Below are 17610 nucleotides of genomic sequence, written 5' to 3'. Positions count from 1 at the left end.
GCCGGATATGACATAAATGTCACTTGGTCAGGCCAGGCCATGCCTTACTAGCCCAGATTGAGAGTAGCAGGTGGTGGCTGCCTTGGCTGGCTCGCGGGCCGGATAAGAGCTCCCAAGGGGCTGGATGTGGCCCTCGGGCCTTATGTTTGACACCCCTGACCTAAGGCATAGCTACGCAACAGGCTTAAACTGTTTGAATGGCCATATTCATCTTCTATGGGGATTATAGTTTTCTGTGTGGTCTAAGAATCTCTATTAGGAGCCCTGTGGCACAGAGTGGTAAGCTGCAGTACTGCAGTCCAAGCTCTGCTCATGACCTGAGTTCGATCCCGACGGAAATTGGTTTCAGGTAGCCGGCTCAAGGTTGACTCAGCCATCCATCCTTCCGAGGTCGGTAAAATGAGTACCCAGCTTGCTAGGGGTAAAGGGAAGATGACTGGGGAAGGCACTGGCAAACCACCCTGTAAACAAAGTCTGCCTAATAAACGTCGGGATGTGACGTCAGGAATGACCCGGTGCTTGCACAGGGGACCTTTACCCTTTTAAAAAAGAATCTCTAAAGGAAAATTCTCACAAGTATCAGTTCAGAATTTGGTAGGATTACTTTGGGCATGACAACTGCAGTGGTATAAAACTGATATAAGTTTGTAACAGGACAGAAAAGGGGCATCACTGGTTGACACTGCACCCTGGGAATACTTCCTAGTAGTAAATCACCCCACCCCAAAAGTGATGAAAGAAGTGGAATAAAAGGCTTGGCAGAGCCCAGTGAGGGAGAGACACATCTCAGCAGGAGAATGGAGCACTGCAGAGGACTCGCAAGGAGTTTAGTCAAGAAGACAGCCCTGATAGTGACCACACCTTCTAGGTTGCAGCATTTGCATTAGAGGCAATCCTCATTGAGTCTGCCTTTGGGGAAACCTGTACTGAGTATCAGGCTGTATTGTTTCCGAGAAGAGGGTACCCCAATGTGACATAAATAGGGTTGCCAGGTCCCTCTTCACCACCGGTGGGAGGTTTTTGGGGTGGAGCCTGAGGAGGGTGGGGTTTGGGGAGGGGAGGGACTTCAATGCCATAGACTCCAATTGCCAAATTGGCCATTTTCTCCAGGTGAACTGATCTCTATCGGCTGGAGATCAGTTGTAGTAGCAGGATATCTCCAGCCACTACCTGGAGGTTGGCAACCCTAGGTATAAAGTAGGTGCCAGACACTTGCCATAGCAGCAGTAGCTTACTTATAAAGACGGTCCTAGCCTTCTGAGTGAGGGCTGTGGATGTTTATCCTGTTAGCCAGTGGGAGGTAAATGTCTCCCTTCAGCTGGAGTGGCAGGGTTGGGTTCTCAGTTGACTTGGTGCCTAAGGCTGGGGCCATGTTGCCTGAAGCCACACAGGGCAGAAGGGTCACAATGTTTATAGTGACCCTATGACCAAGGAAGTGAAAGGCCATTGGTCCATCTTCTCTGCCTAACTTAGGAAATCTATCAGCTCCATACAGATCAGCCACAGCAAACTAGACCAAAATGTACCACAAGCAGAAAACAGGTGCACTTCCAGACCTGCTTATAGATCAATAGCTCCATATGACTCAGACAAGACTGGCAAGCCATATGTTATTCTACCAAATGCTAGACAACATGACTTGGAGAAAAATTCCATTCCATATCCCAAATATGGCCATTGGTCAGATGCTATCTATGAGCAAACCTAATCTAGTGAATCATCACCAGGAAGTTACTAAAACTGAATTATCAGGAGAAAATGTGAAAAAAAACCCAATACCAAAAGGACAAAAACGAAATGGTGAGCAGGGGAGCAGTAGACATGAGAGACACTGTGAAGTCTAGGCCCCTTCTCAGCTCTATTGACCAGCTGGATGAGTGTATGAGTTTATTGGCATGACCAAACCATTATTCCAAGAAACAAGCACTGTGTACAAATGACAGTGAATGGATGTACATGTGTGTGCATGCCTGTTTGTAAGAAAGAGCCAACGTGAGCTCACTTTATAATTTTAATCACACATTGAGCTGTACATGCACTGAATGTAACATGAGATTTTCTAAAGAAAAACAGAGTGCTCACTGTGCACAGACTGTACATATGTTCACCATAATTTGTGAACAGGGCTACAGTTAGTTCCAGTTGCACCTGGCTGAATAAGAACATCAGAGCAGCCTTGCTGGATCAGACCAAGATAGTAGCCATCCATGGCACTGAATTCTACAAGTTAATTATTTATTAAGAAGTACTTGCTTTTGTCTGTCCTGACTCTACTGCCTATCACTTTCATGGGGTGCCCCCAATTTCCAGTACAGGGGTCCCTAACATGGCATCCATGGTTGCCATGGTGCCTGCCAGTACTTCCTCTGGTGCCCACCAAGCTGTTCATAAAGTAGGCAGAGCCATTATAAGGCACGGCTTGTTATTGGCTGTCTTCTTACAAACAAATGGGTTTTCGACAGCTGTAATCTTCCACAGCCACTGGAGGATTGCCAGGACTGGTGAGCACCCAGCTTTCTTTAATCACTGTGTGGTTCCTTTCCCCCCTCCCACTCAGACTTTTCTTCTTCTCCATGCTTGCTGTCCTCCCATGCTTCCAATCAAAGTACAGATAATGCTGAGTAAGACGGATCAATGGCTTCAATATGGCAGCTTCATGTGTTCAGCATGGTTGCCACGCAGTTCTTTTGTAAAGCAAGGAGAGAGGTATTTGGTTTGGTTCTACCTCCTTTGAGAGCCATTTTGGGTTTGGCTTCCCTCCTCCAGTAGCCATTTTGAAGTGGCACTCACCACTCCCTCTCAAAACTCCAAAGGTTTCCACAGGCTGAAAAGAGTTGGAGACCCTTGTTCTGGTATTTTAGAGAAGAGAAAAAAGTTTTCTCTACCCACGTTCTCCACATTATGCATGATTTTATAAATCTCTATCATGTTATCCCTTAGTTATCTTTTCTCTAAACTGCAACTCCTTACCCTTTGACCATAGAGGTTGCTCTGACCCCTTTTCACTGTCCTTTTTCATCCTTTTCCATAGTATCCTTTTATGAAATGTAGTGACCAGAACTGTACACATTCCAAATGTAGTTGGCACCATACACCTATACAAGGACATTATGATGATGGCTATTTTGTTTTCAGTTATTCTCCTAATAATCCTTAGCACAGAATTTGCCTTTTTTATGATTGCTGCACTTGGAGTCATGTTCATTGGTCTATCCACCACAGTTGCAAGATCTTGTTCCTGGTCAGTCACCACTGGTCCAGGCACCACCATCTTTTATGAAAAGTTAGGATTCTCCCTCATATGCACCTTTATACTTACCTCCAACCTCATTTGCCACATTGTTGCCCAATCACCCAGTTTGCAGAGATCCTCTTGGAGCTCTTCACAATCTGATTGGGTTTCACTATCCTAAATCATTTTGCATCTTTTGCAAGCTTGGCCACTTCACTGCTTAACCTTAATTCCGAATAATTTCAATAGAACCAGTCCTAATGTAGATTCCTGAGGGATTCCTCTGTGTAGTGTCTTCTGTTTGTGAACTGTACATTTACTCTTACTCAGTTTTGCTGAAATCTCCCTTTCTTTAGCAATCTTTTCACTCCCTTATCATCCAACGGTTCCATTGCCTGCCTAGCCAGTTTCCTGCCTCCAAGGTATTTAAAGAAATGTCTGTTGTTTTTAGCAGTGTTCCTCATATTCTCCTTCTGCCTGCCTTGCAGTAGTTTGTTATGCCAGAGTCTGTGCTCCTTCTTGTTTACTTTGTTTGGCCAAGACTTCCATTTTTTTTTACAGAAAGCCTTTATGGTTTTCTTGACTTTGCTCATAAATCATATTTGTATCCTCTCAGATTTGGTGGTATCTTTACTAGTCTGAGATATACTTTCTGTATGGTCTTCAATTATTACAGATTTAAATAACTTTTAACTATTCTGAAGGGAGGGCCAGCATTTTGTAGTGCCTTGAAAACCCTATGGGGTTGCCATAAGTCAGCTTTGACTTGATGGCACTTTACACCACCATTCTGAAAAGAAGCTTCCTCTTCTAAAATCAAATGTGGTTGTGTTCGACTTTTGGGGCAAATCTTTATTTACATCAATTCTGAACTTAATATTATTGTGGTCCCTGTTTCAAATTGGTACAACAACACTTACGTCTTGTACCAGATCCTCAGCACCACTCAGATCTGAATCCAAGGTTATCTCTCTTCTCTTTGATATCATGACAAAAAGTTACAAGGCACAGTCCATTTATTGTATCTAGAAACTGTATTCTTTGGCATGACCTGAACATGCATTTATCCAGTTAAAATGAAAGTAGTTGAAGTTGCCCATTACTGCATAACTACAAAACATCTAAATGTGGATTTGTGTGGCTCTGTGAATGACCAGGTCAGTATAAAACCAGTTGCAATGCAAACCCTCTCAGACCATATCCTGGCATATCAGACAGGGCATGCGAATGAGCCACACAATAATATATGAGCAATGGATGGTAAGGTCCACAAGAACCACCTTCTGTAGTTGAAAAACCTATGAGCTAAGTTATTTCCCCCCCCACTGTTGCTGTAGCTTATGAAGCCCCTTAAAGAGAGTACTCTTAAGCAGGTCTAATCAGAAATAAGCTCCATTTTACTCAATGGGACTTACTCCCAGGAAAGCAGTTTTTGGAGTGCAGTGCCAGTGAATGATCCTAAAAACAAACTTTCCAGAGATATTGAACAGAAATTATTGATGGGACTGATAGTAAGTCATTACTCACTTGTTTTCATTTGTTGGATCATATCTGGGAAATGGATCATGATCATTGTCATTGAAATCATAACTTGCCTCAGGATCCTAAATTTAAAAGAAAATAAAAGGATGGATTAAAAGACCACCCTGAAGTCCATAACCCAAGTTGCTGTGACAAGGAGATAAATAAATTGTATTAGGTACTACCAAAATTTTCTTATCATTTTTTGAGATTTGTTTTAAGCCCAGGGACAGAATTTTCTTTCGAATATAGAAAATATTATGTTTTATGGAACTGTGACATTTAAATTACTCCGAAAATTTCAGGGTGGCATTCATGGGATTATCTCACTTGTATCCTCACAATGCCCTGACCTGAATGGTCCAAGCTAGCCTGGTCTCATCAGACCTCAAAAGCTAGGCAGTGTCAGCCCTGGCTAGTGCTTGGATGGGAGACCAGCAAGGAACACCAGGGTCGTTGTGCAGAGGAAGGCAATGGCAAGCCACCTCTGTTAGTCTCTTGCCTTGAAAACCCAATGGGGTTGCCATAAATTGGCTGCGACTGGGCGGCACTTTACACACGCACACACATCCTCAAAACAGCCGAATAAGGCAGGCCAATTACACTGACAGAAACTGACTTGAAGAGTCCCAGCAAACTTCTTGGCTGTGCAGGTTCCCACATCCAAGACCCAAGTATTGAAGCAAATCCTAACTACTTGTTTGTTCCTTAGATATTAAACTTACATAATTGTTATAAATGTCTGTGTGATTCCACTCCAAACCATCATCGAGAACAGTGATGACAACCCCTTTGCCTGTGAGCCCCTTTTGCCACACAGGAATGACATGAAGATCCAGTTTTGGCAAAGATGGAGACATTCTTGTGTCTTGCTAGGAAAAATAAAACATAATAAGAAATGTACACAGTCATACCACAAATATCAAGAAAATCAAGTTATTTCACATACTCAGTGAATAGGGAATTTCATTACTATGTGCCTAGCTAGAAACTCAACACAGATTTTACTGTGCCACCAACTGAGTTCATTTTGGATCACCTTGTGTTGTAGAAAACAGGAGTTTGCAATCTAAGTGACTGTGCCAAACTTTGCATGGATCCTGTCAGTCATTGCTTTGGCTATATTAACTAGCATTTTCTTATGGTGCTATTGTGCTATCAAATAAAAGCTAGGGAAGGGTCATATCTACTACTGTTACCTAGGGTTGGCAACCTCCAGGTACTAGCTGGAGATCTCCTGCTGTTACAACTGATCTCCAGCCGACAGAGATCAGTTCCCCTGGAGAAAATGGCCGCTTTGGCAATTGGACTCTATGGCATTGAAGTCCCTCCCTTCCCCAAACCTGCCCTCCTTAGGGTCCACCCCAAAAACCTCCCACCGGTGGTGAAGAAAGACCTGGCAACCCTATTGTTACCATAGTGCGTTGCATGCCATGATCCTATACCATATAACAGGCTGATGCACTAGTTTACTTTGGGATATTTATATGCAAGATATGGAGTGTCTGTGTTCTCACAAGACCTAATTATTTCTGAAAATGTTAAGATGGGCATGACATAGAATTTATCCTGAGATTAGGTACAGCTAAAGCACTGGGGATGAACAAAGTAAGATGCACAGAGCTTGATTTAGTCAGTTAGTCCACAGGGCTTTGCCTTCCTTCAGTTCCTGAAGACAAAACTGTAGCAATTCGTATTCTATTTTTGCAAATTGTGACTTTTTCAGTGAGGATCATAGTATCTAGTGGGACCCAATTAGTAGCGTTAGGAATAAATCAGCAAGTTGGTTGTGAAAGACTAACACCGAATCACAGTTCCTTATTAGGGTTCATTATTGTTCTTTTAGAGCCAGTCACTTGAAATAAAGATGGTCTTAACTTCCAAATGATTAGGGACGTTAACTTATGAACAGAATCTCTCTTAACACTCACAAGCCACATGTTTATTTGTATGCACAATATTTATGTAGGTTTCAATGCTTTCTTTGCATCCAGCAGCTTGAGTCCAAAGGGCTACAGATGAAATGGTGTGAAAAACAATGTAAGGAGCTACAGCTTTGGGGAGAGGGAATATGTGAAACTGAAGACCCCCCCCCTTTGTGGAGTGAAAGTCCCTTCTTCTTGAGCAAGGGGTTCTTTGGATCCAAGCCGTCATCCTATACTTGTTTAAGTAAGTGCTGAGACTTACTCTCAAGTAAGTTTACATATAATTGCATCCTTGATGTCTGTATTCTGACAGTAGTTCAAAACCCTGTTGTAAATTTTTTTATACCCTGTTAACTCTTCGTGTTCTGAAACTGAGAGGGGAAAAGCAAGTGTTGCTAGTCAATTTGACAGAGGAAAAGAATCCTAACATCTGTAGAACCCTTCCCATCTCAAAATCTAGAAACACTTTACAAATAACACTGCCACAGTACAGCCTTCACTTTAGAACCTGGCAGCAGAGATCTAAAGAGAAGAAGATGATCTGTGTGGAGATGTACTGTGCATGAAGTGTTTATGTTTCTGGGACAAAGATTATTGGGCACATTCTAGTTTCTTCAGTGGTATGAAGACAGCAAGATGAAGGGGCCCTGGCTCGGATGCACAGCTAATTTCAGTAGCCATGTTTTATTCAAGCTAAGCAATGAAACTGATTTATTCTTCTTTGCACAGTAACTTTTTATTATTGGTTTTCCACTGCTTTGTTTATTAATGGCTGTTTTAATTGCTGTTTCGTTTTTACATTTATTTGCCATTTTACTGATAGCTGTGTTGCTCCTTTTATTAATTTTTATGGCATTGGTTTCATCGGTTTCATTGTTTGTTTCATTTATACCCCATCGCACTCCTCAAGGGGCTCCCAGCGTGGCTCCCCTTCCTCCATTTTATCATCACAACAAGCCTGTGAGGCTGGTGAGGCTGCACGCGTGAGACTGGCCCAAGGTCACCCAGAAAGCTTGCATGGCAGAGCTGGGAATCCAACCTGCTTCTCCCATTCTCCTATTCTAACCTCTTCGTACTGGGCTAGGTCCGAAGTACTGCCAACTGGGTAAAGATCATGGAACAAGGCTTCCCCATTACCCCTGTGCAAGAAGAATAAAGCCAGTTCAGTCACCTTCAGTTGGGGGGAGGGGTCAACGGGCCCTCAGAAAGTGTGTGTGGGTGTTATGGGTGGGTGGGTGAAATGGGCATCTGCAGTGGGAGAGAGAAATCGGATTCTTTTCCTCTGTCGAAGCCACCCCCTTCACCATCGAGTGAAGCGCTGTTCTATTGGCTTAAGTGCCGTTATGCAAGCGGAACAGCGCCTTGGATCCAACCCAGTGTTATCAGTTAGCATTTATTGTTTTTAAGAGATGTTGTGAACCACCTTGGGAATATGTTCTTGAGAGTGCAGAGTATAAATATTTTAATAAACAAACAAATAAAAAAAACCTAGGTAACCGCAGTGCCCCTCATATTTTTACAGTCTTATTTATACAGGACATCAACGTAGCAAAATTCCTCAGGATGCGTAATTTGGATCCTCATTGTGTAAATGAAAACTCTTACCAGATACCATTGTTTATTCCACATTGGGTCATTAAAACGATTTTCAGCTGAATCTCTCAATACTGAACGTTTACTCCGCTTCTTTTCATACTGTTGTTCCACCCAAGATACCTGAAATATATTTACCACACATAAAGACCACAGGCATTTTTTCTGCTTAGTACACAGTACTGCATTTGTATTTTACCCCTCCTCCAAGAAGCCCAAAGTAGCATTTTTATCACAATATTTCCGTCAGGTAGGCTTGGCTGAGCAATAGTGAATTGCCCTGGGCTTCTGTTGTGGAATGTCTCATATATATTTTATGGGTACACACAAAACATTGTGCTTGTATTCAGGATTCTCCATTACGTAGCCCACACTGAGGAGTGGAGTTCACTCATATACATAAAAACACTATTTGGTGTGTGAACCAGAAAATAGTTTTAGCAATGCCTATCACACTCATGCCATACCAGTAACGGTTGTTTTTCACAGTCCATATGTTCTTCCAAATGGCACCACAAGAAAACTGTTACTATTAGGTAATAACTAATAATAGAAAATTAGCCTAATGACAGTGAGATCACACATAGATTAATTTAGTGTGTCTATTTATGTATGCAATTGAAACATCCAATTTATTGGGGGATAGTTTTATTTATATTACTAGTTTTCCCCTCTCAGAAGAAGAAGAGTTGGTTTTTATACCCCAATTTTTTCTACCTTTTTAAGGAGACTCAGACCAGCTCACAATCACCTTCCCTTCTGCTCCCCACAACAGACACCTTGTGAGATAGGTGGGGCTGAGAGAGTTCGGAGAGAACTGTGACTAGCCCAAGGTCACCCAGCAGGCTTCATGTGTAGGAGTGGGGAAACCAACCCGGTTTGCCAGATTAGAGTCTGCCGCTCATGTGGAGGAGTGGGGAATCAACCCTGGTTCTCCAGATTAGAGTCCCCTGCTCCTAATCTGTCCAGACCGGGGCCAGCTCACTTGTCGGATGTTCCCAGAAGGCAGCCCGCTCACCTGTGAGCCTGCAGGGGGCTGTCCATGGCTTCAGGGGAGAGAGTGCCAGAGGATCCAAGAGACGTCCAGGAAGGTGAGCCCCGACGCCCCCCGCAGAGGCACCACTGGCACTCGCGGGGAGAGGCACCCTACTAGGAAGCCTGAAGAGGGGGCAAGTCATGCACCTGAGTCCACCTCCCCACAATGCCACCAAAGTGGGCCCAGCAGAGGCAGAGCCGGCAGAGAAGGAGAAAGGGAGGGCTAGGCAGCAGGTGGAAGGATGTCACCACTTCCGACCGGCATCAGGGAATTGGGGGCAGGATGGGTTTTGAGGAAGTGGCAATTAGGTGGAAGGGGATAAAAAGGGGAAGGGGAAGGACAGGCCGAGGAGGAAGCACTGGGAACAAGGGGCACGAGCATCTGACTAGGCCCTGTAACCTGGGGGTGACTGTTCTCCAACCAAGGAGACCAACCCGTTTTGAGGCCAAGCTGCTTCCCCAGTGAAACATGAGACAGCAGCAGGGACCAGGGTGCCCTGGGACCAGGGGCACACCACATAACCGTTACATCACACTGGCTTAGCATTCAAGTTTTATTTTTAAAAGATATATGCCACTACTCAAACCTCCCTCTAAGATAAACCCTCTGACCCAGTAGTTATGACCAATAATCGAGAAGCATGGGAGCGGACTGTGTAAGAGGAAGGTATTCTACACATGCTCAGAAGCACTTTTCCTTCAATCCTTATGAAAGGGAAAGGAAAAAAGTCCCAGTCAGGTTTCAGGGATCTCATCAGCGTCCCGATCAACACATTCTAGGATTGACAAAGAATATTGAAAAAAAATTCTGGGAACAAGTCTTTGCTCAAATTAAGTCCCAACCCATCAAATCCTGATAAAACCACTAAGAGGGAGTTGGTAATGTTTAGTCTGGAGATGAGGAGGTTGAGGGGGGACATGATTGCTCTGTTTAAGTATTTAAAGGGCTTTCACAGCAGGGAGCTGTTTCGGTTGGCAGTAGAGGATAGGACACACAATAATGGGTTTAAATTGCGGGAGGAAAGGTACCGGCTGGATATTAGGAAACCAATTTTTATAGTAAGAGATGTTCAACAGTGGAATCAGCTACTTAGGGAGGTGGTGAGCTTCCCCTCACTGGCAGTCTTTAAGCAGAGGCTGGACAAGCACTTGTTAGGGATGCTCTAGGCTGATTCTGCATTAAGCAGGGGGTTGGACTAGATGGCCTATATGGCTCCTTCCAACTCTATGATTCAATGATTCACCAGAGATTTACTTTAATAGTCTTTAGGGTGACATGTGCTACACCAATTTAGCACATGGAAACACCAAATGATGGGGAGGATTCCCATGCCAGTGATCATGCCTCCAGCAACATTGGATGCTGGAGTGGAAGCTGTCCATGTGATGGGGAGTTTCTACGTGACAAGCATTGCTATACATTATATCCCCAGCATGGTGGGACACTATACAGAAATAGCCAGGCCATGGATAATGCAGTGTATGCACAATTGATTTTATTGTGACTTATGCCCATTTAGATTCACGGTTGCATGAATATCCATCATCAGAACATGTCTTACTTTTGCTGCCTGATAGAAATTTGCTTTGTTGTCTTGTATACAAGCTCGGCAAGACAGAAATTCCTGCAGCGAGTTGTTAAAGTCACTTATCAAAACCTTCTAGCAAATTATGGATTTTCCTGTTCAATAACACTTTTCTTATAGCAGTTAGCACTGTGGTCATGAATTCCTTAAGTGTTAGCTTACACTTTTAAATTTCTTTTAAAAGCATTTAATCACATTTTCATGCTACAGGTATATAATGCCATCCTAAGCAGAAGGTGTAACTCTACTTAGGATGTTACTTCTGTCTAATTCCCATTCCATTTTGTACTCCGGAAAACAAGAGGTTTCTCTTTGCACACTTAAAATTTTAATTTAACCCATTTGAACTAAATTGCCCTTGATCTAACGGAGACTTTCAGAGCAGAGTGCCTTGTACAATTGCATAGTATTATAGCAGTGCTCCGTGTTTCTGGACTTCCTAATTTTGAAATTACAGTTCAGTCTTTCAAGGACTAATATGAATCACCAATGGCATATAAGTGCAAGTGGAAAATTATCTTTGAAATGTCACCTACCGCATTGGAAAGTGCTCATTTTTTTTCTGAAATAAATATGCAATCATGACTGAACTTTTGTGATTGTTTACATAAAAGAAAAAAATCTTCTACAGGACTAAAGTCTTATTCCAGAAGCATAAGGGTTACAGTTAAGCTTCATATCAGACTGATGTAAAACTCAGGTACCAATTTTTTAAGTGCGTGTGTGGGGGGAGAGATAGGGTATGCTTTATATTTTGGGTTTTATATATTCAGGGATCATCCCAAGCCAAGACATTAACTAAAGGCCCACTGAAGCATGAAGAAACTGATAGCATAGCAGAATCCTATACAGCCGCACCACCATGTTTCATGCAGGAGTGGATTATGTGTTGTAAGTACAGACAAGAAATATTTTTATTTTGGCAATAAATATTAGAAGACTGACTATGGGAAAGAATAAATGCAGCACTTACACGATGATCATCTGCGAGTCTTTTAGTGATGTGAGCAGCACTTCTTCGAGATCTTTTAGAATGGCTCTTGTGTCTAAATAAGTAATGGTTTTCAAGTGATCCAATCTGTAAGACATGGGACATTTCCAATATGAACACTCAACAGCAATCGACAATCAGAGATGCTGTACATGTAAGGAAATTTGATTTTTGCCTAAAAGCACAGGTGCTGATAATATTTTCAGATCTTTGATGTTACGGATTAAAAAAGAAATTCCCAATATACATTGTTTTCAAATGCAGTAAGTGGCTGGAAATATGGATGACACAGAAGATGTAATCTAGTTTTTATGCCTTATTTATTGTGTATGTTATACTGGCCTTTTTAAACATTGTTTTTCTAATCCTGTAATCTGCCTTGGGTCTCAGTGAGAAAGGCAGAGTAGAAATGAAGTAAATAATACTATTTATTGTTAGCACATTTGTACTAGTAGAACTGGGCCACAGGGAATCTAGCTTATTCTCCATGTAGTGCTACCACCCTATGCAGTCATTTATGTATTATATATGGCCACTAATGAGAGTTTGGCTATTTACTGCATTATTTTGAATTGTATTCAGATAATAGCTAATTATATAGTTTTATGTATTGTTCAGACGGTTAAAAAAAGATTGTTACTGTGTGTTCACTTCCAGTTTCACATCTTTCACCTGCTATATGATTCCAGCATTAAACTCCTATGAATGCAGGGAGGGCTTTCTGTCTCATTTTCACAAGAGAGAGAAATGGGGGGGGGAGTCAGTTTAAGCAGTCTTCTTTTAATATGAATGCAAGTTCCATCAAGTCACAACTGACCTATGGTGACCCCAGCAAGGGGCTTTCAAGGCAAATGAAAAGCAGAGGTGGTTTGCCATTGCCTTCCCCCGAAGAGTCTGCTTTGGTGGTCGATCCTTCCAAGTACTGACCCTGCTTAGCTTCCAAGGTCTGATGAGATCAGGCTATACCATGCGACCTTCCCATTTCTCTTCTCTTAATGGTACTCTGCTAACCAATGGATTGTTCTTCCTATTTCTGTCACTGTTCTCTGTCATGGCTGGTAAATTCTGGAGTTTGTTGGACTTGGAATATTGAGATTTGCATGGAGATGTATGCTATCCACCTACGTAGCGCACACCTCTTCAATACACTGTCGATTAGGAGAAGCAGATGCCACAGTGAACAGGGAGAGAAAGAGAGGGAGAGAGGTTTTTGTTCTTTAGGTTTTTTTCCAGAAAGACTGGCTCTTTGTATGAACTCTAACATTTATTGTATAATTTGCCTCAAAGTTCTACTGTGTCTATTCAAGTATATTGAAATGTTATCTTTTAGTGTCCCAACTTTCAGTGGCTTCCAGTTAAACTGTAAGTGTATACAGGTCAACAGCTGGGTGTCCATTTGGACACATTAAGATTTTTAAAATGCTCTGGTGTTGTTAATTCTTAGGTTTGAACATGAGAGGTGCCAGGGTGCCCATCTGCCTTGCAACCACGACCTCTGACCTGGAAGACCTCCTTTCCAATTCCAGAAAAGTGGTGGAGGGAAAGTATTCTTCATTTCTTCAAATGCAGCTCCATCCCTATCATTACTTCCCAATGTCCAGGGTGTTGGGGCAGGAGCTCTGGTTTCGAAAACAAGCCCTCATGTTGAGCTGTGACAATCACTGGTCCAATTGTCCTCTGTACTGAGTGGTGGTTTTGCAATGCATGTGAATTAGTTGATTTGATCCATCAAAAAAAAAAAAACCCTCACCTTAGAGCTGTGTATATCCATGATGGTGAACGAAATGGCTTTCACACATGTAGAGCATCTTGGGCAAGACAGGAGGACTAAACTATCAGTTGCCAAAGCAACTGTATCAGGCAATACAGTCATAGGTGGAATAACAAATCTATGGGAGGGCAGGTGTTACCTGGACTTGCCTTGCTTCTCTTCATTCATTTCTACCCTACGTAATAAATCCGATGCACACACATCTGACCACCTTAGCTGTTGCCAGAGCAATATTGCCAATATCCATTGCTATGTTGTTATAACATTCCAAGGTTGGGTCATGTTGCCACCCTAGTGACACAGGGCACATGGGTGAGTCAGTTCCTACGCACTTATTTTCCAGCATACCAGTTCATTGTATCTGTCCATTAGTCATTATCACAGAAAAAAATAATGTTACATTTGCTTTCAGCACTGACAACAGAGCTTGCTGAACAGCTGCTAATGAGGGTAATAAAAGAGGGGTTAGACTTTGATCTCCACCTTTTCCATTCTCAGCATCAGCACCTGACTTTGGACTATGAACATATTAAAATGTTTCTTTAGAAACCAGACCGGAGGAGTTTGGTTTCAACATGGTAGAAGTCAACAGCTGACATATAGGATACAGTTAGCAGGATCTACAGGATAACAGAAGCAGCAGTGATGCTATTACATAAATGAAATTACTCATCCCTGACAACACAGACGTCATGGCATGCCAAACCAAAATGGGGGGGGGTAGCAAATGGGGAGAAACTCCCTGCTAACGAACAGCATGAAGTTCTCAGAGAGGTGTGATTTTGGTCTCCAAATCTAAGTTAGTATGGATGAGTCATGTTGCCTTTCACATGGCACCTTCCCAAATCTACGGAGGCAGAAATATCTCCCTAGTATTAAAGGACCTGGACAGGATAATGAATCCATTCCTCTTGACCAGAGAGATCTGACTGGAGGACAAATTAATAATTGGCCCTAAATAGATTCTGGAGTCCATGCCTTCCTGGAAGCTAGCTGGGAATTCTTTCTCCCTAAACCCATACGTCTGGTTAGTACATAGAGGAGAAAAGGCAATGTGACCACACACAGCAGCCTTCTCCTCTTGATTTATATTTCATATCCCCCAAACCGAGCTATGGCCAGTCAAAGAGATGCTGAGAATAAGACGGGGCTGGAGGCATTAAATGTTCAGCAGTGCCACTCTGAGAGCTGCAGGGGTTAAGGCAAATCAAAGTTGAATTCCCTACAGGGTTTCTTAGTGAGTATCTCTCTGTTCTCCACACTGTAATTCCCAGCATCTGCTAATTCCACTCCACTGCACTTGGTATTGCCTCTGAGAAAGCAAATGATAGCAGAGCCCACTGGAGTGTATAGCCCTCTAGCTATGGCCACTAAGCCATTCTTTGGTTCTCGTACTGCTGTCTTCAAGGAGTGGAAAACAAACAAACAAGCTTTTAAAGGGAAGATCTAGAAGGAGAGGACATTGATACTCTCAGGAATTTCCCCAAAGACCTTATTGGCGAAGAGATAACTTGCCACCCTGAGCTAGGAACTCCCACTATTTTTAAAAAACAAAACAAAACATGAGGATAAATCAAGGCCACTTAAGAACATGAGAAAAGCCCTGCTGGATCAGACCAAGGCCCATCAAGACCAGCAGTCTGTTCACACAGTGGCCAACCAGGTGCCTCTAGGAAGCCCCCAAACAAGACAACTGCAGCAGCACCATCCTGCCTGTGTTCCACCACACCTAAGATAATAGGCATGCTCCTCTGATCCTGGAGAGAATAGGTATGCATCATGATGACTAGTATCCATTTCTACTAGTAGCCATGAATAGCCCTCTCCTCCATGGACATGTCCACCCCCCTCTTAAAGCCCCCCCAAGTTGGCAGACACCACATCCTGGGGCAGGGAGTTCCACGATTTAACTCTTAAGTTACTTTAAGTGAACAATTTAACTTAAAAGGGAATCTATAGGAAGGAAACCAGTCTGCATAGGTCTGTCTAACACAGAGGGCTGTTTACACAACCGCCACCAATTCTAGCCAGTCGTCAGTTACATCTGGTCACCAACTGCACAGGGAACTAAGCCACTGGTTCCCAGCTGGTTTGCCTCGGGAAAGCAGGAGAAATAAACTTAACTGATCCGAGGGGGGGTGCGCCTTACCTGCCCCATAAAGTCATAATTCAGTTCGTGGGCGATGGCCTTCGCCGCCTCCGGCCCTCCTGGGATCTCCGCCGCCCATTCGTTGACAAACTGCCTCTCCGCCCGGGCCAGAATAGCGACACTCCAGGAACACAGCAGAGCCACCGCCACGCATCGCTCTCCCATGGCACCCGAGAGCAAAGAGAGAAGAGCAGGAAGAAATTAAGAGGGGCGGAGGAGGAGGAGGAGGAGGAGGAGGAAGGGCATTAACCGGTTTGAAAAGCAAAGCCAAACCAAGGGGTTGAAAAGAAGCGGCTCCTCTCCGGAAAGGGGGGGACACCAAAAGCAGGCAGTGCCCCAGAAAGTGGCTCTGGGTCCGGCTCCCGCTTGATCGCCGGAGGGGAAAGGAGGGTTCCCACGTCAAAAGCGACGAAAGCGGTTTCTGACGTCAGGCGGCCCGGACTGTGAGCTAGAGGCTCGTCCCCCCCCCCCCCCGGGAGAGGAGGAGCTGGGCGGCGAGCTGGAAGACTCGCGTTTGGGGGGGGGGAAGGAGAGCGGAGGGGGGGAATCCCCCGGCGCCTACGAGGAGCTGTCCATGGTAGGCAGGTCGCCCAGGGAACCGAGCCGGGTCTGCCCGACCGGCGGTGCCGCCCCAAGTCGGTCCAGATCTCGCTCCGGCTTCCCCCCCGCGCTCTGGTGCATTCAATGGGCGAAAACGCACGGTCGCTTGAGCCTCCTTTCTTCCCTGTTCCAGCCAGGGTTCAGCCAGGATCGAACGCACGTGCGTTCGATCCTGGCTGAACCCTGGCTGGAACAGGGAAGAAAGGAGGCTCAAGCGACCGTGCGTTTTCGCCCATTGAATGCACCGGGGGGGGGGGAGCCGGAGCGAGATCTGGACCGACTTGGGGCGGCACCGCCGGTCGGGCTTTCTTGTCCCTCGCCGGGTCCCGGTTCCGATCCGACCGATTGGGGGGGGGGGTCGTTCCCCTTCTGGAAACGGAAGGGGGGGCAGGTTGGCTCGGTCAACGCGAGCATCCCACGCGAACGACCCGTAGGATGCCGCTTTCCAAGGTCTGGGGCTCGCGCTGCAGGGATGCGGGCGTTGATGGGCGAAGATCGTTCCCAGGGCGATCCCAGGAGGGGGTGGGGTGGGGGGAGAGGATGGAAAATAAGGGAGTGTCCCTAAAACACCTGAAATGATGTGGGTTAAGTATAATTAAGCAGGAAAAGAGGAAGACCCAACAAGAGATGGATGGACTCAATGAAGGAAGCCACGGCCATCAGTTGGCAAGATCTGAGCAAGGCTGTCAAAGATAGGACGTTTTGGAGGACTTTCGTTCATAGGGTCGCCATGAGTCGGAAGCGACTTGATGGCACTTAACACACACTCACAAGTATAATACCAGATTCTGTAGTGACTCGGAGATCATTTTTTGATACATGCCGCTATTGCGGCAAGACTGGTCTGTGCAACGAAATGGAAAACGTCTGAAATACCAGATCAGGCCGTTTGGACGGATAAAATGAGGGAACTTGCTGAAATGGCGAAACTTACCGCATTAATACATCAAAAAGAAAATGCTGAATTTGTGGGAGAATGGGAGGCATGGACAATATATTGTGTAAATGAACTTAATTTGAGAAACATTAAGGGATATGTTTTGAACTAATTCAAATTTTTTTGAAGTAATTAAGATACTAACGTTAAAAAGTAGAGTTTAAGATAACAATAAAGGTGGTTTATTATAATGAATTACATACTAAATACAAAGAGAGAAACAAGAATATCAAATGGACAGGGGGGAGAGGGGAAGTCAACTATATATAT

At 44.1% G+C, this 17610-nt stretch overlaps 1 protein-coding gene across 1 annotated transcript in view; it reads right to left on the bottom strand.

Annotated features, from left to right (window-relative positions):
- Positions 1-15968, bottom strand: part of PCSK1 (proprotein convertase subtilisin/kexin type 1) — a 38477-nt gene extending 22509 nt beyond the window's left edge. The window contains exons 1-5 of the mRNA XM_056849005.1: positions 15804-15968; positions 11866-11970; positions 8284-8394; positions 5479-5625; positions 4760-4836 (exon numbers count right to left, since the gene is read on the bottom strand). Coding sequence (XP_056704983.1) covers positions 4760-4836; positions 5479-5625; positions 8284-8394; positions 11866-11970; positions 15804-15968 — 605 coding nt within the window. The remainder of the gene's footprint in view (positions 1-4759; positions 4837-5478; positions 5626-8283; positions 8395-11865; positions 11971-15803) is intronic.
- Positions 15969-17610: the final 1642 nt, after the last annotated feature.

This window comes from Euleptes europaea, chromosome 4, assembly GCF_029931775.1.
Source record: "Euleptes europaea isolate rEulEur1 chromosome 4, rEulEur1.hap1, whole genome shotgun sequence".
Taxonomy (NCBI): domain Eukaryota; kingdom Metazoa; phylum Chordata; class Lepidosauria; order Squamata; family Sphaerodactylidae; genus Euleptes; species Euleptes europaea.
The sequence above is the reverse complement of the archived record's forward strand: the minus strand, read 5'-3'. Positions and strand labels throughout refer to the sequence as shown.